The sequence below is a fragment of the Oncorhynchus tshawytscha genome, linkage group LG01 (assembly GCF_018296145.1).
Source record: "Oncorhynchus tshawytscha isolate Ot180627B linkage group LG01, Otsh_v2.0, whole genome shotgun sequence".
Classification (NCBI taxonomy): domain Eukaryota; kingdom Metazoa; phylum Chordata; class Actinopteri; order Salmoniformes; family Salmonidae; genus Oncorhynchus; species Oncorhynchus tshawytscha.
Genome location: NC_056429.1, coordinates 72695580 through 72723561, shown reverse-complemented (window position 1 = coordinate 72723561; position 27982 = coordinate 72695580). Strand labels below are relative to the sequence as shown.

The following is a 27982-nucleotide window of genomic DNA, read 5'->3' as shown; positions in this document are numbered from 1 at the left end:
GCTTCATAGTCTGTATTAAAGTTAATAACTGTTTTACAACTGTGTAATAATAACACCTTTAAAACACTAACCTGCTCCACACAAGTGCTATATGCCCAATATTTAGCAAATGATAAAGTGTTTGGGCAGTATGTTGACATGTTATTATTAATTGACACGTTTATGGTTTTATTGTGCACTTTATTTTATTTGATCCGTGACGTCATTGACATGCGCCGGTGCAACTCTCGATCTGTGCACGATAAAGGGCACTAGTGGTTGGTGATCATAAAAACACGTGCCTTCACCCTTCATACATTTAATCCAGGTAGAAAACTGGTTTTGTTGCTGTTTTTCTAATAACTTTTGGCTATTAATTAGCTACGGATGACTTGCAAAAACAGGGACCGAAAACTGAACTAACAGACTTGTCGCTCGGTGAAGTTGTCTCTGCGAGCGCCCGCTAAGCATGTTTGTTTACTTGGGGAATCCGGAAGGGCCTGAGGCTGCCTGCAAATGCTAACGCGCCCGCTAGCTCCATTGTGCAACGTTCGTTCATCTGACAGTGTTGACCTTGCAGCGGGTAAGAAGGCTAATATACGTTATCAATACAGCAACAGTCGATTGAACTGTGAGTAACTGTTTGAACAGTCCATTCAATGGTAGATTGAAAATTGTATTTAGCTAGCTAGTTAAAAGTTAATCTGCTGACGGTAACACGATAACGGTTAGGTCGACTTCAGTGATAGCTAACGTTAGCTACGTTCAATGACAGTTACTACTAGCTACTAGGGCTAGTTTTTTTTTGATACGTGACTAGCCGGCTAGTATCTACTTAGCTAGCCAAACCACATCATGTCTTGATTTATACTTTGCTTCAGTGATCAACTGACGTTAACGTTACATACAACGTTATGCCTCATCATCATGTGCCCCCCTCTTATTGGCTGTCCAACTGTGATGTCGAGGGATATCCTTTTTAATTGTGGGTGTAAAGGTAATTATATGTCTGTTTTTTTAAATTCTTTACATAGTTATGGCTGCATTAGGGTCCTGATTGAACACACACATCATGGCAACTGAGGCTGCAGTCTCCACCCCTGGTCGTCCTGCAATCCCCAACCACTCTCAGGGGGACTATCACTTTGTCCGCTCCTTCGTAGCTGGAGGTAAGTGTGGCTGCAGACTTAACTAGTGATTATAATGCAATACAGAACATACAGTAGTGCACATCCAGTGACACAAACCCTGGTACTGCTGAGCTGCATGGCGTGCATGCTTTCTGTCCAGCAATAACGGACTACTATAATCAAAATCAGGGATGGGCAACACCACCACATCGAGAGCAAAACATTTTAGCAGCCCCCCTCTTGAAGGCAGAGACTTTTTTGTTTTAGTTCATGTTGTGCAATTCTAGACATTCTGCCATGGTGCATAGAGACAATTTTGGATTTTTAAAGCAAGTTTTCTGCAATTCTACACATTTCGACATGTGTTGGAGAGGAACATTTGCTAATTTCCTATAATCCTACACATTTTGCCATAGAGTGGAGACAAATGTTTGCAGTTTTTAATATGTTATCTGAGTGAGACTGACTAACAAAATCAATGTGGGCCCCCCTGCCAATTATTCAACCATGAATACTAAGTTTAGATAGCTGGCCACTAGACTAATTTACCAATCTAAAAAAGGTTAGCTGACATGGGCTAATTGAGTGACTATCAGTGACTGACATAACAAGAGAGAAACTGCTGTTGCACAACCAAATTTCAAAATTGCACTTTGTGTATTCTACTATTCTAACTTGCATCAGTATGTTGAAACCCTGACTGAGTTGTCAGAGGGCCTTCCCTGGGCCGCCAGTAGGCAATCACTGCTTTAAAATAATGGTTTAACCTCACCAGAGATCCAGAAATGAAATAGGTACAGTCAAAGGTTGAATAACTGGAACAGGGTTATGAAGATTCACAGAGATTTCCTGACAAAACCCACTCCCTTTTTCTGTAGTAAATAACTGAGTGAAGCCGGTAAATTATAATTCTTTATTTGAACAGTATAGCTTCCGTCCCTCTCCCCGCCCCTACCTGGGCTCAAACCAGGGACCCTCTGCACACATCTACAACTGCCTCCCATGAAGCATCGTTGCCCATCACTCCACAAAAGCCGCAGAGCAAGGGGAACAACTACTTCAAGGTCTCAGAGCGAGTGACGTTACTGATTGAAATGCTATTAGCGCGCACCCCGCTAACTAGCTAGCCATTTCACACCAGTTACAACAGCATGACGTGAAATTGAATTGTTAAATTATATGGAGAAGCTATGGATACAGAGTTTCTCTCTGTTTGCCCAGACTAAAAATATGGATATTTCTGTGCATGTGTAGAATTTTTATTTTTACTTGGCCGATTTCCCACTCCGGTGCCTACTTAGCTGCAGTGTTGAGTGCTCCACAGCCGCTACCACCTCCTTGATTGCTTTTGTCTGGTCACTGATGTAGCCTACAAACTTCATGTTGTACACGCAACTGTTCAACCTATTGCATTCCATGCCTCAGTAAGCATAAGCACTATTTCATGTTATATTTTCAGGAGTTCTTACAAACTTTGTTGTCAGTATTACAAACATAATTACGACACAAGCAGGCGCAGTCTAGTGATTACATTTTCTTCTTAGCTGCTGAGTTACATGTAGCTTTTTACTCTCGCCACGATATCAGCATATATGGCATAACTATGGCACAGGGCGACGCAAAACGAACTTGCCAATTGTCAGACTCTCTTTTTAGACAGGCAGTCAAGTAGTGTTCTTTTTTCAGGAACTAATGGCAGCAGCTATAAAGATGATCTTACATCATCACACGAAATGTGTCAAAAGTGTAGGGACTGCGTCCTGCTTGTGCAACTGCAATATCCATTACAACAGACAAAGGTTGTAGCCTTCATAAAGTATTTACATCCCTTTTTTCACATTTGGTTATGTTACGAGGTGGGATTACAATTTTTTTTTTCTTTTAAGTGTAATTTCTTTTGTCGATCTACACAAAATACTCTGTCGGAAGTGGAAGTCGTCCTGCTCCTAAGGCAGCAAAGCATCCCCAAACCATCACACTACCACCACCATGCTTGACTGTTGGTGGAAGGTTCTTACTGTGGAATGCAGTGTTTGGTTTTCGCCAGGCATAATGGGACCCTTGTCATCCAAAAAGTTATACTTTTGACTCATTTGACCATAGACATTTCTTCCAAGAGTCTTGGTGATCATCCAGATGCTTCCAGGTGCTTTTTGACAAACTTGAGTCAACTTTGTGGCCTCATGTCCTGGATGACTTGCCTTAAAAAGCAGAATTCATAGTTCCTTCTATGATCAGATAATTCTACATGAGAATGCCAGGCGTCTGTGAGCTGAAGCTGTAGCACAGCTGGGTCATGCAGCAAGACAATGATCCGAAACACACAATGAAGTCTAAATGAAATTGTTTTTTTAGTTTTGGAATGGCTTAGTCAAAGTCCTGACCTAATCCTAATTGAGATGTTGTGGCAAGACTTGAAACGAGCAGATTTAATACTGGGAAAACCCACGAATGTCGCTAAGTTAAAGCAGTTCTGCATGCAAGAGTGGGCCAAAATTCATCCACAGCGACGTGAGAGACTGATCAACAACTATAGGAAGCATTTGTTTGCTGTCATTGCAGCTAAAGATGGCACAACCAGTTTTTGAGTATAAGGGGGAAATGTTTCTTTCACATTGAGTGTTTCATAACTTTGTTAAATAAATCAAATAAGTATACTTTTTTTATCATCTGTGAACTCCGGTTCCTGTTATCTAGCACTGTATGTAAACATTATAATAATCATGGTCGAATTACCGGCCAGGGGGGCCCACTTTATTTTGTTAGTCAGCCTCACTCAGATATCATATTCAAAAATGCAAAAGTTTCGCTCCACCCTATGGCAAAATGTGTAGAATTGGAGAAAATTTGCTGTAAAACACTTGAGTGTTTCCATTGATCTGAGGTCCTAGCAGTATTACGCATATTCAGTCATTTGTTTTCTAATGATCATGATTTTTTTTCTGTCAAAGAAATTAATGAATTTATCACTGCTGATGTGAAGGCCAACTTCACTTGGGGAATGCTGCTTTTTCGTTAGCTTTGCGACAGTTTAAAACATTGAATTTATCGTTGTTTTATTCTCTACAATCAGGTTGGAAAAGTAGGTTGGTCGAGCAGCAGTGAGGGCTATTCGATATTGCATGGTACTGTCCTTCCAAGCTAGTTGGATTTGACTTCCAATTTGGTGTAGCGCAATTTACATTCCAATTTTTTGGAAGCTTGCTTCAGGGCTCAGGTATTTTCTGTATACCAGGGAGCTAGTTTTTTGTGACAATTTGTTTTTAGCAGGTTCTACCGCATCTAGGGTATTATGCATGGTTAATTTAGATCCTCAGTTAGGTGCTTAACTGATTTTTGTACTCTAATGTCCTTGGGTAGGTGGAGGGAGTCTGGAAGGGCATCTAGGAATCTTTGTATTTATTAAGGATCCCCATTAGCTGCTGCTACATTAAGGCAGGTATATACAAATATTACATTTCGTAACTTTTCACAACACATTAAGTATATTCCCTCAGGCCACTACTCTATCACTTATTATTTATATTTTAATTGAACCTTTTATTATATTTTAATTGATCCTTTATTTAACTAGGCAAGTCTGTTAAGAACACATTTTTATTTACAATGATGGCCTACCCCGGCCAAACCTGGACGTCCCTGGGCCAACTGTGCTCCACCCTATGGTACTCCCAATCATGGCCGGATGTGATACAGCCTGGATTCAAACCAGGGACTGTAGTGACACCTCTTGCACTGAGATGCAGTGCCTTAAACCGCTGCACCACTCGGGAGCCCGAATATCTACATTACAAAATCCATGTATGTGTACAGTGTGTGTCTTATCGTGTGTGTCTTCAGTCTCCACTGTTCCAGAAGGGGTCTTTTTATCTGTTTTAAAAAAACATCTGATTCTACTGCTTGCATCAGTTACCTGATGTGAAATAGAGTTCCTTGTAGTCCTGTGCGCCTCCCATAGTCTGTTCACTTGGCGATTTGTGAAGAGACCTCTGGTGACATGTCTTGTGGGGTATGAATGGGTGTCTGAGCTGTGTTCAAGTAGTTTAAACAGACAGCTTGGTGCATTCAGCATGTCAACACTTCTTACAAAAACAGCGCTTTATTATGGACAGACTTCTCTCCATCTTAACTACTGTTTTCTGAGAATTTACAGCGCAGCTTTTGATAGTCCTTGGTTGGTGACCAACCAAATTATTTGTTGCGATTGGAAACGTAATAAGATCGTGGTCCGATAGTCCAGGCTTGAGGAAAAACATTTAGATCCACTCTCAATTTCATGGGCCAACTTGATCCATGACCAGAAACTTCATGACAAATCCAAAGTGATCTATAGTGAGTAAAAATATAAATGCAACATGCAACAATTTCAAAGATTTTACTGAGTTCATTAAAATAAATTCATTAGGCCCTAATCTATGGATTTCACATGACTGGGCATGGTTGCAGCCATGGGTGGGCCTTGGAGAGCATAAGCCCACCCACTTGGCTGCCTGGCCCACCCGCTGGTGATCCTGGCCCAGCCAATCAGAATACGTTTTTCCCAACAAAAGGGCCGGTTGAACTTACTGCCAAATTCTCTAAAACATCATTGGAAACAGTTTTGTGGTAGAAAATGTAATGTTAATTTATCTGGCAATAGCTCTGGTGGGCATTCCTGCAGTCAGCATGCCAATTGAACGCTCCCTTAACTTGAGACATCAGTGGCATTGTGTTGTATGATAAATCTGCACATTTTAGAGTAGCCTTTTATTGTCCCCAGTACAAGGTGCACCTGTGTAATGATCATGCTGTTTAATCATCTTCTTGATATGCCACACCTGTCAGGTGGATGGATTATCTTGGCTAAGGAGAAATGCTCACTAACAGAGGATGTAAATAAATTTGTGCACAAAATTTGAGAGAAAAAAGCTTTTTGTGCAAATGTTGTTCCGTGTAATATGCACTAATTCAAGCTAACGCGTCTAGATTCCGGTTTTAGCAAACATGCATCTAACAGATAATTATCTGCAGATTAATGTAATGTTTATTTTACTCAGTCCAGCTCAGAGATGCTCATGTTGTGGGTGTCTGTATCTCTCTGGGTGTGTTTAGGTGTAGCTGGATGCTGTGCCAAGTCCACCATCGCTCCTCTGGACAGAGTAAAGATCCTACTGCAAGCCCATAGCCCCCACTACAAAGATCTGGGTAAGGTTTATATAACTCTGCTGTTCTGAAATGGAGTGTTCCTCTTCCTGTAAGCATGTCTGTTGGTTGTCAATTGGTTTGTCAGTGCCACTGATGTATTCCCCCTCCCATGTAAATGTATCATGTCCCGTTTAATTAGTCAGATGTTTTATCTTACACCAGGTGGCACCGGAAACTAAGCAATGTCATCACACTGATCTTTCTTCTTTTTGTCCTTTGCTCTCTCTCTCTCCCCTCTCTCCTGTAGGAGTGGTAGCCACTCTCCGTGCTGTACCAAAGAAGGAGGGTTACCTGGGGCTGTATAAAGGCAATGGGGCTATGATGGTCAGGATATTCCCCTACGGAGCCATCCAGTTCATGGCCTTCGACAAATACAAGAAGATCCTCAGTAAACAGCTGGGCATCTCTGGACACATCCACAGGCTAATGGCCGGTTCTATGGCAGGTGAGAGGATCAGTGGGAAGAATCCAAAAAAGACAATAGGAGGCCTGTATAATGCAGAGAAGATACTTCCTCATTCCTGATTATTTTTCAACAACAATAGTTTCCACAGTAGATACAATATACTTAACTGTTGTTGTATCTGACCATGTTGTTTTGTTGCTTAGGGATGACAGCAGTGATATGTACGTACCCTTTGGATGTGATAAGAGCCCGTCTGGCATATCAGGTGAAAGGACACCATCGCTACACAGGCATCGGAAATGCCTTTCAGACGATATACCTAAAGGTGCCTTTTATTTGTTCCTCTCAGTTTAAAATTATACCTGTAATTTGAGAGCGGTGTGCAAGTTTCCCTCCTGTGTTTGTGTGTATCTTGAGTTGAGGCTCAGCTGTTGGTGTTCTCTTTTTAAAGGAAGGAGGCATCCCTGGCTTCTACAAGGGTCTCATCCCAACCCTTATAGGCATGGCTCCATATGCAGGTGACCATGCACACACACACACAGTGTTGTCAAGAACTTTCTGTTGAGTTTTGTGGGCCTCATTTCTTCTGCCCTCCATCCTCCAGGGTTCTCGTTCTTTACCTTCGGCACACTGAAGAGTCTAGGTCTGGCCCACTTCCCAGAGCTATTGGGGCGACCGTCCTCAGACAACCCAGAGGTGATGGTGCTGAAGACCCATGTCAACCTGCTCTGTGGAGGGGTGGCTGGAGCTATCGCACAGACCATTTCGTAGGTTGATTGATTGACTGATTGATTGGGTGTTTGACTGATCGATTCATTGGATTTTAAAGACTTGCGTCAACTGCTCTGTGGAGGGGTGGTTAATTGGTTGGTTAACTCATTTGCACTCTCTTTCTCTCTCTGTCCCCCCCTTCTCTTCCCCGTCTCCTCTCCCAGCTATCCTCTAGATGTTGCCAGGAGAAGGATGCAGTTAGGAGTGGTGCTTCCTGATTCTGACAAATGTCTGTAAGTGGCACCATTTATCCCTTCCTCTCCAAACCCAGAGCTTGTATTACAAAATGAAGTGCTGATCTAGGATGTGGTTTCTATTTCCATATAATCTAATTCTAAAAGGCAAAAGTACCCTGAACTAGACTTAGGGTGTACTGGATATACTGTATACTGGGGTACTTTGAAATAGCTGTATGATTTTCAATACCCTCCCCAATTTCTATTATTTACATTTTTATTCATAATGTCAATTGAACCAGTCACATAGTATGTTTGTCTACAAAGAGCTACATGGAGAAAATTGAGGTTTTGTGATGTGATGATCCACTGTTGTTCAGCAGAAGAAAGAGAGGTGATCAAGTTACACTTGCAATTCACTACTAATATTTGCCAGCAAAATATCTTCTAACTTTATGTTAACTATCTAATTCTCCAGTCAGGGCTTCAGCCATGCATTTGGTTTGCTAACTTGCTAGCTATAGGTGGCTAGCTTGCAAGATCTTGCTTCTTGGTTACAGTGGAGACAATCATCCCCCTCCTAGATCAAGTGTGAGTAGCCTTTTGAGATAGTTGTATGAGCTGGGTTCTTTGTCCTTGCAATCACATTATGTTCGCTTGATCGTGTTGGCATTTAGCTAACGTCCGCTTTGGGAATTCACTAGTACTTTGATAGTGCCTTCAAAGTATTCACGCACCTTGACTTTTTCCACATTTTGTTGTGTTCAGGACCTAGGTTCAAGAGTAAATATTTGCTTTACAAGTCACATAATAAATAGCTTGGACTCCCTCTTTGTGCAATAATAGTGTTTAACATGATTTTTGAATGACTACCTCATCTCTTTACCCCATACATACAATTATCTGTAAGGTACCTCAGTCGAGGAGTGAATATCAAACACAGATTCAACCACAAAGACCAGGGAAGTTTTCCAATGTCCTGCAAAGAAGGGCACCAATTGGTAGATGGGTAAAGTAGACATTGAATATCCCGTTGCACATGCTGAAGTTATTAATTACCGTACACTTTGGATGGTAAATAAATAGACCGAGTCACTACAAAGATAAAGGCGTCCTTCCTAACTCAGTTGCCGGAGAGGAAGGAAACCACTCAGGGATTTTACCATGAGGCCAATATTGACTTTAAAACAGTTAAACTTTAATGGCTGTGATAGACTGAGGATGCGTCAACAACATTGTACTTACTCCACAATAGTAACCTAATTGACAGAGTGAAAAGGAGACCTGTACAGAAAAAAATGTTTCAAAACATGCATCCTGTTTGCAACAAGGCACTAAAGTAATACTGAAAAATGTGTGGCAAAGAAATGTTTCTCCTAAATACAAAGTGTTATGTTTGGGGCAAATACAACACATTACTGAGTACCACTCTCCATATTTTCAAGAACAGTGGTGGCAGCATCATGTTATGGTATACTTGTAAACTGAAAGACCTGAAAACGGTTGTCTAGCAATTGAAGAATTTTGAAAAGAATAATGGGCAAATGTTGCATAATCCAGGTGTGGAAAGCTCTTAGAGACTTACCCAGAAAGACATAGATGTAATCGCTGGCCAAAGGTGCTTCTACAAAGTATTGACTCAGAGGTGTGAATACTTCACTCTGGTTCCGTATGTATTATTTCATACTGTTGATGTCTTCACTATTATTCTACAATGTAGAAAATAGTAAAATAAAGAAAAACATGGAAATGAGTAGGTGTATCCAAACTTTTGACTGTCATTTATTTATTTACACCCCTTGTGTGCACTGCTGGTTATACCGCATAGCCCAGTATGGTACAGGAACTGTATGGAAATCTGGAGACTACCCTGGACCCTGTGAGTTTTGTGGAGTGTATTATTGAGTCCTAAGCCCTGGTTGGTCTTCCAGAAGACTACAGCTTTGTACCAGACATGCCTTTCAAAGTTTGCCTGCTTCACAGTGGCAGTAGAAATACTTCACCACCTGACACTATGCTTCTAGAATTTATCCTCGTAATAATGATTTTCTAGAGGTGGACAACCTCTGGGTTGTCAGGGCAAGAATAGACCACTCCCTGAGAGTAAGACTGAGTTACTATATTCTACTCCATACAATGAGAGCTTGTGTTTTAGATGATGTCAGTCCCGAGCCTGTGTACTGGGTCTGTATTAAACAGCTCTGTCTTTGAGGTTTAGAATGCCCAAACAGACTGGCACTGGCAGAATAACCTATTCTGAACGTATTTAACAAATAGAGTTTGGGGGGGCAAAATGTTATATTATGAGTGAACATATTACAATGTAATTGATAAGTACCTGGTAAGCCCCGCACTGTAAAATAAAGAGTAACTTTGTCTTCCTACTTGTCTCCCTCTACAGTACTCTGACCAAGACTCTGAAGTATGTGTACAGTCAGTATGGGATGAAGAAGGGTCTGTACAGAGGGCTGTCTCTCAACTACATCCGCTGTGTGCCCTCTCAGGCTGTGGCCTTCACCACCTATGAGTTCATGAAGCAAACCCTCCACCTCAACTAGCTGCTCCCTCCCCATCCATCCAACTCCACCCTTCATCTCTGCATAGCTGGATTGGGGCACGTTCACTAAGGCTAAACACTCTGAAACGTTTAGAGAGCAAAAGATCTCTAGTAGCGGTCTATCTCAAAACAGCCTGACCAAGAGCAATCTGGGCAATTGGGGCTATACATTCTGAAATGTTTAAGAACTTCCTTAAAACTCCCTGCATCTCAACACAACCTGACTGGGGAACTATAAATTGGACAACATTTTTCTGAATGTCTTTCAGTGCCCTGAATATTCCTTATTAGATGTGTTAATTTACCCTAGTTAACCTTTTCTGTTTGAAGGAGTTCGGCTTCCACTTGGAGGTATTGAACTCTGCTACCAGAGGAGGCCATTGAGGCTCAGCCACTGGAGCCACACTGAGCCCAGTCGCTCTTTGCCCCAGTCGGAAAGCAGATGAAGGCACTGGGCCCCATGGCAATGCCTCAAACAACTGGCAGTGCCAATCCAGTGCCTCTCTGTTCTCAGCTCCTGCTTTTGTGATTCTCTCCCTCTTATGTTGTTCTAAAACCGCCCAACCTGTGGCTGTGGACAACACCCTGGCAACTATTGCCATGGATACCTATGGACAATGACTCCCTCTGCTTCGATGAGTGGCTATGTGCAATGAACCCCTAACAACTGTCGTTGGTAATGGCATGGCAACCCAATTCTGTACACTGCCTCCCACCCTACCTAAGAAGACACACAGACAATAACGGAGGGGAAAGTCACACTGGGCAATCTGCCTTAACATAATCGGAGGTCTTCTTTTCCTCATGTACCTACCTGACACTTGTGAGTACAAACCTAGACACATAAAATAATGAGACAAGGATTTAAATGTGTAATATGTCCGTTTTTATAAGAGTTATAGGACAACTCCTACATTTTATGAGAATTAAGAACACTCTCCCCAAGCTTGTGTTTAACACAGAACTGTGCTTTTTGAGCGTCCTGAGTTTAGTAGAATCCAAATGATAAAATCCCAAAACATCACATTCAGTTTGTTCAAAACTGAACATCAAATTGTATTATTTTGATGGTCTCCAAAAAGTCTTATTGTCGGACATTGAAACAGGTTTGCCCCATGCAGTTTAACAGATATAACAGGTGTGTATCTGTAGGAGTGTTGTCTTTGGTATTGACGTGTGTGTGTTTGTGTCCATTCAGGGTTTAGTGTGTAGTAAGTCTCTTCTCTACTGTGCAGGTTTGGGGTCCAATGCCTTGTTGTATACAAGTTGCTATTTATGTATTGTGTTCCTATCCACAAAGCCTCGGTGCACTTTGCCAATCTATATATCTAAATGCAACAGAGACATAGGACACATAGTGTCTGAAATGCCAACCTATTCCCTATATAGTGCACCTCTGGCCTAAAGTAGTGCACTATATAGGGAAAAGGGCGTCATCTTGGACATAATAACCATGGCTGCTAGTCAGTTTTTACTTTAACCAGGCCGGCTTGTCATTGGCTACAACGTGAAAATGTTGGGTACAAGGCAGTGGTGTAGCGTGCAGAAACAGTCATGTTCTCGGGCTAATGATGCTGTGTACCTACCCGAAGAGGATATCTGTTGAGGAAAGAGTCTAGCAGGGTTGCAAAATCCAACTTTCCCAGAAATTCCAGTTGGATGATTTTGATATTGTTCCTGTGAGATGACAATGAACTGAGGTAGGTTATAGACTGACAGTGGTGGTTTTAACATGTTGTGTTTTCTTTACCTCTTGCCTACATTTCCCTGTGTTCAGGTGTGTGTTGCGGGGTGTAGAAAGCATCTGTCAGCTACTGATCAAGATCTAGACACTAGTATTAAAAGATGTGCTATATAATGTATCCTATGTAAGAGTTGCTATGTAGTTTAAGCACCCAAATGGAAACCTGAGTTAAGTACTTCAAGGGGGGAAAACTAGCACTTTTGGCTTTTTTGTGTTTATTTATGAAAGTGTAGTGTGACTGTGTGGCCACAAGGTGTCCACAATGAGTCAGTAATACGTTTACCGACAACGATCATCTGCCCTGCATGTTTAATTTTACCTTTATTTAACCAGGCAAGTCAGTTAAGAACACATTCTTATTTTCAATGACGGCCTGGGAACAGTGGGTTAACTGCCTGTTCTGGGGCAGAACGACAGATTTGTACCTTGTCAACTCAGGGGTTTGAACTCACAACCTTCCGGTTATGATAAAGTCCAACGCCTTCATAACCACTACTACAGCGACGTATGTAATTCTGATCTGTCCATGTATCATCATGATGACTTTCGATATGTCATTTTCCTCTTGGTTTGAATGTACATTGTGCAGCATCTGTGTTCTGCAACCAGTTTTGCATTTTCGATCATAATGAATAAGAGGGGGATCTGAGGTCAGTACTAGTGCTTCATGACAATATGCTCTGTTCTTCTTTTGTTTAGCAAAATGATGTAAGGAAGTCATAAGAATCATAATGCACATCTCACTGGTCTCAAGTCGCTTCCTTTCCCAATCTACTGTACTTTCCGTCACCTGCACTGAACGAGCTAGATGGGTAAAAGCTACTTCCTGGTAGGCACATTGTTTTTCCCAGACTTATTCCACTTAAAAAAATAACTGCTACTTTTGATTTATAAAAGTTTAAATTCGCTATTCAGAAACGTCTGAGAAAAGTCCCTCTCCCACTAGAACAGTGTTGCCCAAACTCTGTCATTGGGACCCCAAGGGGTGCACATTTCTTTTTTTGCACTGCACAGCTGATTCAAATAATAAACAAATCATTAAGCTTTGATTATTTAATCTGCTGTGTAGTGCAGGGGCAAAAACCAAAACATCCCCAGGACCGAGTTTGGGAAACGCTGCGCAAGAATGAACAATATTGATAGGACAGGCGCTTGTCAGTCACAATGTGAGCGATGACAGGGAAACACTGCTGGTTTGACAATCTGCTGTCTGTCTCACCTCCAGGTACCTGTGGGATTTGTGTGCGCTGTGGTTGGTTTGAAGTCAAATTTCTTTACAGATAGCAAGATGCGCCTCCATCGTGGTACCGATGAGTCGAAATCCACTGAGCCTAATTATTGTTTTCTTGCAAATGTGTTTTATTTTGTGTGTTTCCTATAGCCAGCCACGGAATCGTGATGCATAGGCTATTTACAGTGCTTTGATTGACGACCGAACAGCAAATGTTGACGTGTCAAACTGACTGAATAAAAGTGATCACCTATATCCCTTTGAAATTCATAAATCATACAACGTAGTTATATGTTCATGGGATCGCTCCTGGACAAGGTAACCAAAGATCTCGTTTGTATTTTCCTAGGATATGAAGTCCATGTCGGGACTTTCCAGATAGTGGCGCAAAATGGAGTGTGACAAGTCACTGTACCGAATCGCGTCAGTGAGAGAACTGTTCATTTGGCTCCCTCTTTTGCATACTGGTATAAAAAAAAAATTTAAAGTCAAAGAAGAAGGTGAATCCTCGCTGCAGGAACAATGGGTAGTGGAGCAGAGCCTAATTTTGTTCTAAATATGCTAATTTTACTTTAATTAATTTCTGTAAAATCATTAAGATATAACACTTCAATTTATTTTTCAAGATAATGTGCCTTATTTACTTTAAATTGAACAACAAACAATTTTTGCAATTTATATATTGCAGTAAAACTGTAAATACAACTTTAAACCTGTCTTCCCTTAAGATTAATGTTAAAGGTTTTAATGTTTGCCACTTAGAAAATAGCCCTGATCATATAAGTCTAGAACATATCCAAAACAACTAACAATACACTGAATTCACACATCTTCTGTATTTTAAATGGTAAAGTCATGTCTTTTTACACAATACCTCAACTCATTTTACCAATCTGGGATGTATACTTGATAAAGTATTCAATAATTTTGCTGTGTATTTGAGATGTAATCAAGGCATTAGAATGTACCAGAGGCCACAAAAATGGAGCTCGTTCGGCCAGGAATGGCTACTTTTTCTACTTGGCTGGCTAGTCTGTAGTGAGGGAAAACACTATAGGCAGCTTTACATATTGCTTTCACCCATTCTGTGTGTTCAGATCAGTGCAGATGAATGCGTGGCGAGGAAGACACTAGGCTATTGAGATGCACCCTCAAACTTTCACAGGTGGTGGATACATGAATGCCAAGCGACAAAGGGGGAGGTAGTACTTGCATGTTACAGTGCTATAACAAAAAAGTAAAACCATACTTTCTTTGGAGCACTAATGCCCTGTCCCAATGCTCATCTCTCTCCTATGAGATTATGTTTACCTATGATTTCTCCCAGCCCTTTGCCTCTAAGCCCATATCATTGATGCTCAGACTATACTCTATGGTGTTTTGTTCTTTTGGTGCTAGAAAACTTTACACAACAGTGCATACTTGACTGAAACCGGGGTTGTGGTCAGTGGGTATAAACGGGAGAAAACATTTTCAAATGAAAATTTAAAGATCCATTTATTATGATTCCCATTAGCGGATGACAGCCAGTCTTCCTGGAGTCTTGACACATAACGAAAAAAAAACTGCAATGTATGTACATTTAAAATGTTAACATAGACATTACAGACTTATATATATATATATATAAACATTTAATTAAAAAAATTAAAACACCAAAAAATATGAAATAATAATGTGTGTGTGTGTGTGTGTGTGTGTGTGTGCACACATCTAGCAGTTGCACATACAGTACCAGTCAAAAGTTTGGACACCTACTCATTCTAGGGTTTTCTTTTCTTTTTTTACTATTTTCTACATTGTAGAATAATCGTGACTACATCAACTATGAAATAACACATGGAGTCATGTAGTAACCAAAAAAGTGTTAATCAAATCAAAATATATTTTATATTTGCGGTTCTTCAGTAGTAGTAGCCAACCTTTGCCTTGATGACAGCTTTTCACACTCTTGCCATTCTCTCAACCAGCTTCATGAGGTAGTTACCTGGAATTCAATTCAATTAAATGGTGTTCCTGGTTAAGTTAATTTGTGGAATTTCTTTCCTTAATGCATGTCAGCCAATCAGTTGTGACAAGGTAGGGGTAATATACAGAAGATAGCCTTATTTGGTAAAAGACTAAGTCCATATTATGGCAAGAACAGCTCAGATAAGTAAAGAGAAATGACAGTCCATCATTACTTTAAGACATGAAGGTCAGTCAATCTGGACAATTTCAAGAACTTTCAAAGTTTCTTCAAGTGCAGTCGCAAAAACCATCAAGCGCTATGATGAAACTGGCTCTCATGAGGACCGCCACAGGAAAGGAAAACCCAGAGTTACCTCTGCTGCAGAGAATAAGTTCATTAGAGTTAATCGGCAATTAACTGCAGCCCAAATAAATGCTTCACAGAGTTCAAGTAACAGACACATCTCAACATGTTCAGAGGAGATGGCGTGAATCAGGCATTCATGGTCGAATTACTGCAAAGAAACCACTACTAAAGGACATTAATAAGAAGAAGAGACTTGCTTGGGCCAAGAAACATGAGCAATGGCCATTAGCCCGGTGGAAGTCTGTCCTTTGGTCTGATGAGTCCAAATTTGTGATTATTTTTTTTTGTTTCCAACCACCGTGTCTTTGTGAGATGCAGAGTAAGTGAACGGATGATCTCCGCATGTGTGGTTCCCCCAGTGAAGCATGGAGGAGGTGTGATGTGTGGGGGTGCTATGCTGGTGACACTGTCTGTGATTTATTTAGAATTCAAGTCACACTTAACCAGCATGGCTACCACAGCATTCTGCAGCGATACGCCATCCCATCTGGTTTGGGCTTAGTGGGACTATCATCATTCGTTTTTCAACAAGACAATGACCTAAAACACACCTCCAGGCTGTGTAAGGGCTATTTGACCAAGAAGAGTGATGAAGTGCTGCATCCGATGACCTGGCCTCCACAATCACCTGACCTCAACCCAATTGAGATGGTTTGGGATGAGTTGGACGGCAGAGTGAAGGAAAAGCAGCCAACAAGGGCTCAGCATATGTGGGAACTCCTTCAAGACTGTTGGAAAAGCATTCCAGGTGAAGCTGGTTGAGAGAATTCTAAGAATGTGCAAAGCTGTCAAGGCGAAATAATCTAAAATATATTTTGATTTAACACTTTTTTGGTTACTACATGATTCCATATCTGTTATTTAATAGTTTTGAAGTCTTAACTATTCTACATTGTAGAAAATATTAAAAAATTAAGAAAAACCCTTGAATGAGTAGGTGTGTCCAAACTTTTGACTGGTACTGTAAATGTCAGTACATACAGTGAGGGGGAAAAAGTATTTGATCCCCTCCTGATTTTGTATGTTTGCCCACTGACAAAGAAATGATCAGTCTATAAGTTTAATGGTAGGTTTATTTGAACAGTGAGAGACAGAAGAATACCAACAAAAAAATCCAGAAAAACGCATGTCAAAAATGTTATAAATTGATTTGCATTTTCATGAGGGAAATAAGTATTTGACCCCCTCTCAATCAGAAAGATTTCTGGCTCCCAGGTGTCTTTTATATAGGTAACGAGCTGACTCTTAAAGGGAGTGCTCCTAATCTCAGCTTGTTACCTGCATAAAAGACACCTGTCCACAAAAGCAATCAATCAATCAGATTCCAAACTCTCTACCATGGCCAAGTCCAAAGAGTTCTCCAAGGATTTCAGGGACAAGATTGTAGACCTACACAAGGCTGGAATGGGCTACAAGACCATCGCCAAGCAGCTTGGTGAGAAGGTGACAACAGTTGGTGTGATTATTCGCAAATGGAAGAAACACAAAATAACTGTCAATCTCCCTCGGCCTGGGGCTCCATGCAAGATCTCACCTCGTGGAGTTGCAAGGGTCATGAGAACGGTGAGGAATCAGCCCAGAACGACATGGGAGGATCTTGTCAATTATCTCAAGGCAGCTGGGACCATAGTCACCAAGAAAACAACTGGTAACACACTACGCCGTGAAGGACTGAAATCCTGCAGCGCCTGCAAGGTCTCCCTGCTCAAGAAAACACATATACATGCCCGTCTGAAATTTGCCAATGAACATCTGAATGATTCAGAGGACAACGGGTGGAAAGTGCTGTGGTCAGAAGAGACCAAAATGGAGCTCTTTGGCATCAACTCAACTCGCTCTGTTTGGAGGAGGAGGAATGCTGCCAATGACCCCAAGAACACCATCCCCACCGTCAAACATGGAAGTGGAAACATTATGCTTTGGGGCTGTTTTTCTGCTAAGGGGACAGGACAACTTCACAGCAACAAAGAGACGATGGACGGGGCCATGTACCGTCAAATCTTGGGTGAGAACCTCCTTCCCTCAGCCAGGGCATTGAAAATGGGTCGTGGAGGGGTATTCCAGCATGACAATGACCCAAAACACATGGTCAAGGCAACAAAGGAGTGGCCTAGCCAGTCTCCAGACCTTAATCCAATAGAAAATCTGTGGAGGGAGCGGAAGGTTTGAATTGCCAAATGTCAGCCTCTCAACCTATAATGACTTGAAGAAGATCTGCAAAGAGGAGTGGGACAAAATCCCTCCTGAAATGAAGTTGACCACCAGGTTTGCACACACAACTTCTGACCTCTGTGATTGCCAACAAGGGTTTTGCCACCAAGTACTAAGTCATGTTTTGCAAAGGGGTCAAATGCTTATTTCCCTCATTAAAATGCAAATAAATGTATAACATTTTTGATGTGTTTTTCTGGATTTTTTTGTTGTTATTCTGTCTCTCACTGTTCAAATAAACCTATCATTAAATTTATAGACTGATAATTTCTTTGTCAGTGGGCAAACGTACAAAATCAGCAGGGGATCAAATACTTTTTTCCCTCACTGTACATACACACAAAAATTAAGTCAGATGGGGGAGAGGCGTAGTGAGGTGTTGCTTTATTTATTTATTTATTTAAATCCGGTTTGCTGTTTATTTGCGCTATGAGATTAAAGGGAGTTCCATGCAATCGTGTCTCTATATAATATTGTACTTTTTCTTGAATTTGTTCTGGACCTGGGGACTGTGAAGAGACCCCTGGTTCACAATCTCAATCACACTGCACACTGCCCTAACCCACCTGGACAAGAGGAATACCTTTGTAAGAATGCTGTTCATCGACTACAGCTCAGCATTTAACACCATAATACCCTCCAAACTCGTCATTAAGACCCTGGGTCTCAACCGCGCCCTGTGCAACTGGGTCCTGGACTTTGACGGGCCTCCCCCAGGTGGTGAGTGTAGGAAACAACATCTCTACCCTGTCTGATCCTCAACACGGGCCCCACAAGGGTGCGTTCACAGCCCTCTCCTGTACTCCATGTTCACCCATGACTGCGTGGCCATGCACGCCTCCAACTCAATCATCAAGTTTGCAGAAGACACTACAGTAGTAGGTTTGATTACCAACAACGACAAGACGGCCTACAGGGAGGAGGTGAGGGCCCTCGGAGTCTGGTGTCAGGAAAATAACCCCACACTTAACGTCAACAAAACAACGGAGATGATCGTGGACTTCAGGAAACAGCAGAGGGTGCACCCCCTATCCACATCGACGGGACAGTAGTGGAGAAGGTGGAAAGTTTTACGTTCCTCTGCGTACACATCACGGACAAACTGAAATGGTCCACCCACACAGACAGCGTGGTGAAGAAGGCACAACAGCGCCTCTTCAACCTCAGGAGGCTGAAGAAATCTGTCTTGTCACCTAAAACCCTCAAACTTTTACAGATGCATAATCGAGAGCATCCTGTCGGGCTGTATCACCGCCCGGTACGGCAACTGTTCCACCCACAACCGTAAGGCTCTCCAGAGGGTAGTGAGGTCTGCACAACGCATCACCGGAGGCAAACTACCTGCCCTCCAAGACACCTACTCCACCCAATGTCACAGGAAGGCCAAAAAGATCATCAAGGACAACAACCACCGGAACCCCTACCGGAACCACTACCTGTTCACCCCACTATCATCCAGAAGGCGAGGTCAGTACAGGTGCATCAAAGCTGGGATTGAGAGACAGAAGCTGTTTTTCAATCTCAAGGCCATCAGACTGTTAAACAGCCAACACTAACATTGAGATGCTGCTGCCAACATACTGACTCAAATCTCTAGCCACTTTAAAAATTGGATGTAATAAATGTATCACTAGTCACTTTAAACAATGCCACTTTATATAATGTTTACATACCCTACATTACTCATCTCATATGTATATACTGTGTTCTATACCAGCTACTGCATCTTGCCTATGCCGTTCTGCCATCGTTCATCCATATATGTATATGTACATATTCTTATTCATTCCTTTACACTTGTGTGTGTATAAGTTAGTTGTTGTGAAATTGTTAGGAATTGTTAGATATTACTGGACGGTCGGAACTAGAAGCACAAGCATTTCGCTACACTCGCATTAACGTCTACTAACCATGTGTATGTGACCAATAATTTTATTTGATGTCTGGTGGGGTAAGTACAGTGCATTCGGAAGGTATTCAGACCCCTTGACCTTTTCCACATTTTGTTACATTACAGCCTTATTCTAAAATGGATTACATCGTTTCCCCCCTCATCAATCTACATACAATACCACATTTTAAGACAAAAGCAAAAACTGTTTATTTATTTTTATTTTTTAGCACATGTATTAACTAAAATATCACATTTATATACAGTTGAAGTCAAGTTTACATACACTTAGGTTGGAGTCATTAAAACTCGTTTTCCAACCACTCCACAAATTTCTTGTTACAGAAAGTCAGTTAGGACATCAACTTTGTGAATGGCACAAGTCATTTTTCCAACAATTGTTTACAGACGGATTATTGAACTTATAATTCACTGTATCACAATTCCAGTGGGTCAGAAGTTTACATACACTAAGTTGACTGTGCCTTTTAAACAGCTTGAAAAATTCCAGAAAATTATGTCATGGCTTTAGAAGCTTCTGAAGGGCTAATTGACATAATTTGAGTCAATTGGAAATGTACCTGTGGGTGTATTTCAAGGCCTACCTTCAAACTTGCTTGACATCATGGGAAAATCAAAAATAAATCAGCCAAGACCTCAGAAAGAAAATTGTAGACCTTCACAAATCTGGTTCATCCTTGGGAGCAATTTCCAAATGCCTGAAGGTACCACGTTCATCTGTACAAACAATAGTATGCAAGTATAAACACCATGGGACCACGCAGCTGTCACACCGCTCAGGAAGGAGACGCATTCTGTCTCCTAGAAAATAACGTACTTTGGTGTGAAAAGTACAAGTCAATCCCAGAACAATAGCAAAGGACCTTGTGAAGATGCTGGAGGAAACCGGTACAAAAGTATCTATATCCACAGTAAAACAAGTCCTATATCGACATAACCTGAAAGGCCGCTCAGCAAGGAAGACGCCACTGCTCCAAAACCGCCATAAAAAAGCCAGACTTCGGTTTGCAACTGCACATGGGGACAAATATCGTACTTTTTGGAGAAATGTTCTCTGGTCTGATGAAACAAAAACAGAACTGTTTGGCCATAATGACCATGGTTATGTTTGGAGGAAAAAGGGGGAGGTTTGCAAGCCGAAGAACACCATCCCAACCGTGAAGCACGGGGGTGGCAGCATCATGTTGTGGGGGTGCTTTGCTGCAGGAGGGACTGGTGCACTTCACAAAATAGATGGCATCATGAGGGTGAAAAGTATGTGGATATATTGAAGCAACATCTCAAGACATCAGTCAGGAAGTTAAAGCTTGGACGCAAATGTGTCTTCCAAATGGACAATGACCCCAAACATACTTCCAAAGTTGTGGCAAAATGGCTTAAGGACAACAAAGTCAAGTTAATGGAGTAGCCATCACAAAGCCCTGACCATTTAAATTTTAGAAAATTTGTGGGCAGAACTGTAAAAGCGTGTGCGAGCAAGGAGGCCTACAAACATGACTCCGTTACACTAGCTCTGTCAGGAGGAATGGGCCAAAATTCACCCAACTTATTGTGGGAAGCTTGTGGAAGGCTACCTGAAACATTTGACCCAAGTTAAACAATTTAAAGGCAATGCTACCAAATACTAATTGAGTGTACGTAAACTTCTGTCCCACTGAGAATGTGATGAAAGAAATAAAAGCTGAAATAAATAATTCTCTACTATTATTCTGACATTTCACATTCTTAAAATAAAGTGGTGATCCTAACTGACCTAAGACAGGAGGATTACTAGGATTAAATGTCAGGAATTTTGAAAACTGAGTTTAAATGTACATGTTTAATCTTCCGACTTCAACTGTAAGTATTCAGACCATTTGCTCAGTACTTTGTTCTGGCACCTTTGGCAGTGATTACAGTACAAGTCTTCTTGGGTATGATTCTACAAGCTTGACACACCTGTATTTGGGGAGTTTCTCCCATTCTTCCCTGTAGATCATCTCAAGCTCTGTCAGGTTGGATGGGGAGCGTTGCTGCACAGCTATTTTCAGGTCTCTCCAGAGATGTTCGATCGGGTTCAAGTCTGGGCTCTGGCTGGGCCATTCAAGGACATTCGGGAGACTTGTCCTGAAGCCAATCCTGCGTTGTTGTAGCTGTGTGCTTAGGGTTGTTGTCCTGTTGGAAGGTGAACCTTTGCCCCAGTCTGAAGTCCTGAGCGCTTTGGAGCATGTTTTCATCAATGATTTCTCTGTACTTTGCTTTGTTCATCTTTCTCTCGTTCCTGACTGGTCTCCCAGTCCCTGCCACTGAAAAATCTCCCCACAGCATGATGCTGCCACCACCACCACCAGGCTTCCCCGAAGGGATTGTGCTAGGTTTCCTCCAGATGTGGCGCTTGGCATTCAGGCCAAAGAGTTCAGTCTTGGTTTACTCAGACCAGAGGAATCTTATTCACATTGTCTGAGAGTTTTTTTTTTAGGTGCCTTCTGGCAAACTCCAAGCGGGCTGTCTTGTGCCTTTTTACTGAGGAGTGGCTTCCTTGTTGCCACTCTACCATAAATTGGTAGTGTTCTGCAGAGATTGTTGTCCTTCTGGATGTTTCGCCCATCTCCACAGAGGAACTCTGGAGCTCTGTCAGTGACCATCGGGTTCTTGGTCACCTTGGTTTTTGAACTGACATGCACTGTCAGCTGCGGGACCTAATATAGACAGGTGTGTGCCTTTCCAAATCATGACAAATCAATTGAATTTACCACAGGTGGACTCAATCATGTTGTTGATCATCCTTGAGATGTTTCTATGTAAACAGGATGTACCTGAGCTCAATTTTTAGGCTCATAGCAAAGTGTCTGAACACTTATGTAAATAAGGTATTTCTGTTTTTTTATTTGTAAAAACCTGTTTTCTTTGTCATTATGGGGTACTGTGTGTAGATTCAGGATTTTCTTATTTAATCAATTTTAGAATAAGGCTGAAACGTAACAATGTGGAAAAAGTCAAGGGGTCTGAATACTTTCCGAATAGCTCTGACAGACATACAGTGCATATGTAAGTTGATTATACAGACATTTTGGCATTTTTAACACATTGTTTCTCACAAAAACAAGAATTGATGCGGTCAATCTCTCCTCTATTATAGAATCTTCCATTGAAGAAAACCCTCTACTGGATAGATGGCACTCAACCCATGATATGGCAGAGGATGTAAAGCCATAACACGTTTTTTCAGTTATAGATTATGGTCAATAATATCGGAGTTTGCACTGAAGTCTAACAACATACAAATCATTAATGTCATTTCAATACATGTTGAGTTCCACTACTCTATAAGCAAGCTGAACGTTTGTGTTCCTTTGTCCAGAGAAATAGCATTGTAGCTGTGGTCAAACCCAATTTTTTGATTGGTTGGCAAACTGATTGGTTGGCTGTGAGAATCAGTAAAGGGCGCATTACCGCTCTTGGGTAGTCAAATAACTTTAGCTTCCCTCCAGGTCTGAGGACAAACACTTTTCAGATTGAAGTAGCATCTCCTTTTCCATTTCAAAATGTTTTATCCTATTTGGTGTTTACTGAATGTGGCCATGTTAACTGTTTTGTTAATCCTCACATGGGTTTTAGATGTATAATGTATGCTATTTAGCTTGGGATAAAAGAAAATTTGTCCTGCGTGCATACATTTTACAATGGGTGGTCCCGGGAATCGAACCCACTACCCTGAGCTACAAAGGACCATAATTGTCTCTGTAAATGTCTATTTAGAGTGAGATTGGTTGCATTAATAAGTGGAGCTCCTGTAATGAATGTAGTAATGTGTTTATTCTGTAGGCCTAAATCATGCTGTTGAAACGCTACGTTCCAAAATCCTAACTTCAGATCTACAGTGGCAGGACAATTATGTGAACCCTTTGGAATTATTTGGATTTCTGCATAAATTGGTCATCAAATTTGATCTGATATTCATCTAAGTCACAACAATAGAAAAACATAGTGTGCTTAAACTAATAACACACAAATTATGGATGTTTCTGGTCTATATTGAATACATAATTTAAACGTTCACAGTGTAGGTTGGAAAAAGTATGTGAACCCCTAGTCTAATGACTTCTCTAAAAACTAATTGGAGTCAGCTAACCTGGAGTCCAATCAATGAGACGAGATTGGAGATGTTGGTTAGAGCTGCCTTGCCCTATAAAAAAACTCATAAAATGTGAGTTTGCTATTCACAAGAAGCATTGCCTGATGTGAACCATGCCTCAAACAAAAGAGATCTCAGACCTAAGATTAAGAATTGTTGACTTGCATAAAGCTCGAAAGGGTTAGAAAAGTATCTTTAAAAGCCTTGATGTTCATCAGTCCACGGTTAGACGAATTGTCTATAAATGGAGAAAGTTCAGCACTGTTGCTACTCTCCCTAGGAGTGGCCGTCCTGCAAAGATGACTGCAAAAGCACAGCTCAGAATTCTCAATGAGATTAAGAAGAATCCTAGAGTGTCAGCTAAAGATTTACAGAAATCTCTGGAACATGCTAACATCTCTGTTGACGAGTCTGCGATACGTAAAACACTAAACAAGAATGGTGTTCATGGGAGGACACCATGGAAGAAGCCACTGCTGCAACATTTCTGCACATCTGAAGTTTGCAAAAGTGCACCTGGATGTTCCACAGTGCTACTGGAAAAATATTCTGTGGACAGATAACTACAGTTGAGTTGTTTGGAAGGAACACACAGCACTATGTGTGGAGAAAAAAAGGCACAGCACACCAACATCAAAGACTCATCCCAACTGTAAAATATGGTGGCGGGAGTATCATGGTTTGGGGCTGCTTTGCTGCCTCAGGGCCTGGACAGCTTGCTATCATTGACGGAAAAATGAATTCCCAAGTTTATCAATACATTTTGCAGGCGAATGTTGGTGTATCTGTCCGACAATTGAAGTTGGGTGATGCAACAGGACAACAACGCAAAACAGTAGTAAATCAACAATAGAATGGCTTCAACAGAAGAAAATACGCCTTCTGGAGTGGCCCAGTCAGAGTCCTGACATCAACCCGATTTGAGATGCTGTGGCATGACCTCAATAGAGCAGTTCACACCAGACATCCCAATAATATTGGGATGTCTGAAACAATTTTGTAAAGAATAATAATGAAACAAAACTGAAACAGTTTTGTAAAGAGGAATGGTCCAAAATTCCTCCTGACCGTTGTGCAGGTCTGATCCGCAACTACAGAAAATGTTTGAGGTTATTGCTGCCAAAGGAGGGTCAACCAGTTATTAAATCCAAAGGTTCACATACTTTTCCCACCCTGCACTGTGAATGTTTACACGGTGTGTTCAATAAAGACATAAAAACGTATAATTGTTTGTGTGTTATTAGTTTAAGCAAGTTTAAGTTTAAGTTTAAGATCAGATTTGATGACCAGTTGATGCATAAATCCAGGTATTTCCAAAGGTTAAAATAGTTTTTCTTGCCCCTGTACGCTTGTAACTCACATGTTCAGGTAAATCACCCCCATTTTATATCGATACATGGTTGACACAAAAGTCCAAGTCAATTCCATTTCAATTCAGGAAGTAAACTGAAATCCCAATTCCAATTATCCTCATTGAAAAGCAATGATGAGAATTAGAATGTTGGTTTACCTGCGGAATTAAAATTGAATTGAGCCAAACCTTGTCAGGATTCAGGCCTAAAGAGTAGAGTCAACTCACTGCTGCTCATTGTAACCTGACAGGAGACTACACATGAACTATCCTAGCCTGGTTAAAACAGACTAAACGCTGTGCTCACCTTACAGTCTGGACAATGATGAGCACAGCAGTGTAACCAGGCTAGAACTTCCCTGTCTTCAGGTCTGTCTATTTTTGATAAATGTATTTGACGATATTATAATAATATATCAGGAAGGGAATTTTGGTTTTGTCTGAAATGGAAATCATTTGTTTGGTACTACTTTTTTTTAAACCAGTTTTATTTGTCCATTTAGGCAGAAATGGTCAGTTTTGCTTGTTCTGATTTTCTGAATTATAAAAGATCTGAATTGCGCTTAAATGTTGTCTTATTGAGTCAATATGAAAATAAAGGCTCTTATTTCTCATACAGTACTTATGATTTGGTTGTGTGGTTTATATTAGTCATTTGACAGACAATCTTATCCAGATCGACTTACAGTAGTGAGTGCATACATTTTGCTTACTGATCAAGTAAGAAATGTATTGCTGTCCAACAAAATTAGCTACATAAATATATAATTTGAATATGTAGGCTAAACCTGTTATTATGTTGCAGTTCCCCCTATTAGGACTGCTGTGGGTGTTGTCTTGCCAGTTGCTTTACACACAACTGTAACATTAAGGTTAGATTGCTGCATAACATCGCAGAGTAAGCTGGGTGTTATTGAGCTTCTTCATTCCTCCATGGCTTGAGGTAGAAGCTGCCTGTAACTGAACTAGGATCAGTTTACCCTCCACCAATCCAATCGACACACAACTGACTTTAGATGACTATCTAGGCAGTGCAACTGCAGCCTACTCCTTGGTTGTGAGTGAGAGACTGGAACAAACCAAACCACATAAAGTACTGCTACAATATGGAAGTATATTAGTATATCATACTGTATCCAGCAGTGAAATAGTGGGAATCCATATTTGCATGTATTTTTCTTGAAACCATCCAACACTTGTTGTCTGATGTCAGCACATTTGACTGGTAAATATGTGTAGCCTATTACTGGCTAGAGAGCTGCTCTCTGCCTTTCTGAGTATTCACTGTCAATGGAATGATCTCTGCACTCTTGTTTTCCCCATCCTATATTAAACCTAGCCTCGTCCCAGATCTGTCTTACCACCTTCCTATAGTAATTTTGGATTGGCAAGAAGGCACAATCAGTTCTGGGACCAGGCTATATTAGACCTATTTAATGTAATCATTTTGGAACACAGAGGCATTTCCCTGTCCCATATATAGCATAATATATTCCATTAGACCTATACGGCCTGTTTCCATCTCCTCTCATTGGTAATGGAACATTGGGAGCATTAGTAAAATGAACCCTGTAAGTATAGATATTTGGTTGAATATTGACATTGGAAGTTCCCATTGGATCCTCAGTCGTAGTGATTGTTTGGGTGTTCCCGCAGAATAGTCGGCTGACCTATACAGGTGTGCACTGCTCATGATTTGGAAACCAAATAATGTAATGGAGCCAACATAGCTGTAATGTTTTCATCAAACAGAAGAAGTATTAACTGTGATGGGGAAAAGGAAGTGGATTTGATAATACCTTATTATGTCTAAAACCTTTACTAATACCTTTCTGAAGCTTTTATACACTGAGTATACCAAACATTAGGAACACCGTCCTAATTGGATTTGCACCATCCCTTTGCCCTCAGAACTGCCTCAATTCTTCGGGGCATGGACTCTACAAGGTTTCGAAAGCGTTCCACAGGGATGATGGCCTATGTTGACGCCAATGCTTCCCACAGTTGTGTCAAGTTGGCTGGATGTCCTTTGGGTGGTGGTAAGCTATTCTTGATACACACAGGAAACTGTTGAGCAGGAAAAACCCAGTAGAGTTGCAGTTCTTGACACAAACCAGTGCGCCTCGCACCTACTACCATACCCCGCTCAAAAGCACTTTTTAAAATATTTTATCTTACCCATTAACCCTCTGAATGGCAAACATACACAATCCTAACTTACTTAGTCCTCTTTGTCCCAGGTAGGACATACAGTGTACATGTTACACCGCAACAATCTTCTGCCATTGGAGACTATCTTTGCACTGTTCTGTGAAGGGAGTAGTACTGTACACAGCATCGTACAAGGTCTTCAGTTTCTTGGCAATTTCTCACATGTAATAGCCTTCATTTCTCAGAACAAGAATAGACTGACGAGTTTCAGAAGAAAGTGCTTTGTTTCTGGCCATTTTGTGCCTGTAATCGAACCCACAAATGCTGATGCTCCAGATACTCATCTACTCTAAAGAAGGCCAGTTTGATTGCTTCTTTAAATCAGCACAACAGTTTTCAGCTGTGCTAACATAATTGCAAAAGGGTTTTCTAATGATCAATTAGCCTTTTAAAATGATAAACTTGGATTAGCTAACACAAGGTGCCATTGGAACACAGGAGTGATGGTTGCTGACAATGGGCCTCTGTACGCCTATGTAGATATTCCATAAGAAATCAGCCGTTTCCAGCTACAATAGTCATTTACAACATTAACAATGTCTACACTGTATTTTTGATCAATTTGATGTTATTTTAAAAATTGACAAAAAATAAGGACATTTCTTAAGTGACCCCAAACTTTTGAACGGTAGTGTATACAGTATCAGTCAAAAGTTAGGAAACACCTACTAATTGAAGGGTTTTTCTT

General features: G+C 41.1%; 1 protein-coding gene across 4 annotated transcripts; it reads left to right on the top strand.

Annotated features, from left to right (window-relative positions):
- Nucleotides 1–13: 13 nt before the first annotated feature.
- slc25a16 (solute carrier family 25 member 16) lies at nucleotides 14–27013 on the top strand. Of its 4 annotated transcripts, XR_002954386.2 has the most exons (10): nucleotides 24–562; nucleotides 1014–1148; nucleotides 6201–6293; nucleotides 6541–6738; nucleotides 6903–7024; nucleotides 7151–7217; nucleotides 7304–7466; nucleotides 7635–7703; nucleotides 10048–11026; nucleotides 26995–27013. XR_002954386.2 is itself a non-coding variant. In XM_024429479.2 (9 exons), the coding sequence occupies exons 2-9, from the start codon at nucleotides 1052–1054 to the stop codon at nucleotides 10202–10204; spliced, it is 966 nt and encodes a 321-aa protein (XP_024285247.1). In that variant the 5' UTR covers nucleotides 14–610; nucleotides 1014–1051; the 3' UTR covers nucleotides 10205–13433. The 4 variants fall into 4 exon arrangements, 3 of the variants coding, with proteins under 3 accessions (XP_024285247.1, XP_042181233.1, XP_024285235.1); XM_024429479.2 differs by lacking the exon at nucleotides 26995–27013 and having other exon boundaries at nucleotides 14–610; nucleotides 10048–13433; XM_024429467.2 differs by lacking the exon at nucleotides 26995–27013 and having other exon boundaries at nucleotides 10048–13433.
- The last annotated feature ends 969 nt before the right edge of the window (nucleotides 27014–27982 follow it).

Bases quoted from the DNA above. Each gene is read 5' to 3' on its own strand.
- slc25a16 (XM_024429479.2), top strand. From the start codon at position 1,052: ATGGCAACTGAGGCTGCAGTCTCCACCCCTGGTCGTCCTGCAATCCCC. The intron at 6,294-6,540 runs GTAAGGTTTATA...TCTCTCCTGTAG, and splicing joins CCCCCACTACAAAGATCTGG to GAGTGGTAGCCACTCTCCGT. The intron at 7,467-7,634 runs GTAGGTTGATTG...CTCCTCTCCCAG, and splicing joins GCTATCGCACAGACCATTTC to CTATCCTCTAGATGTTGCCA.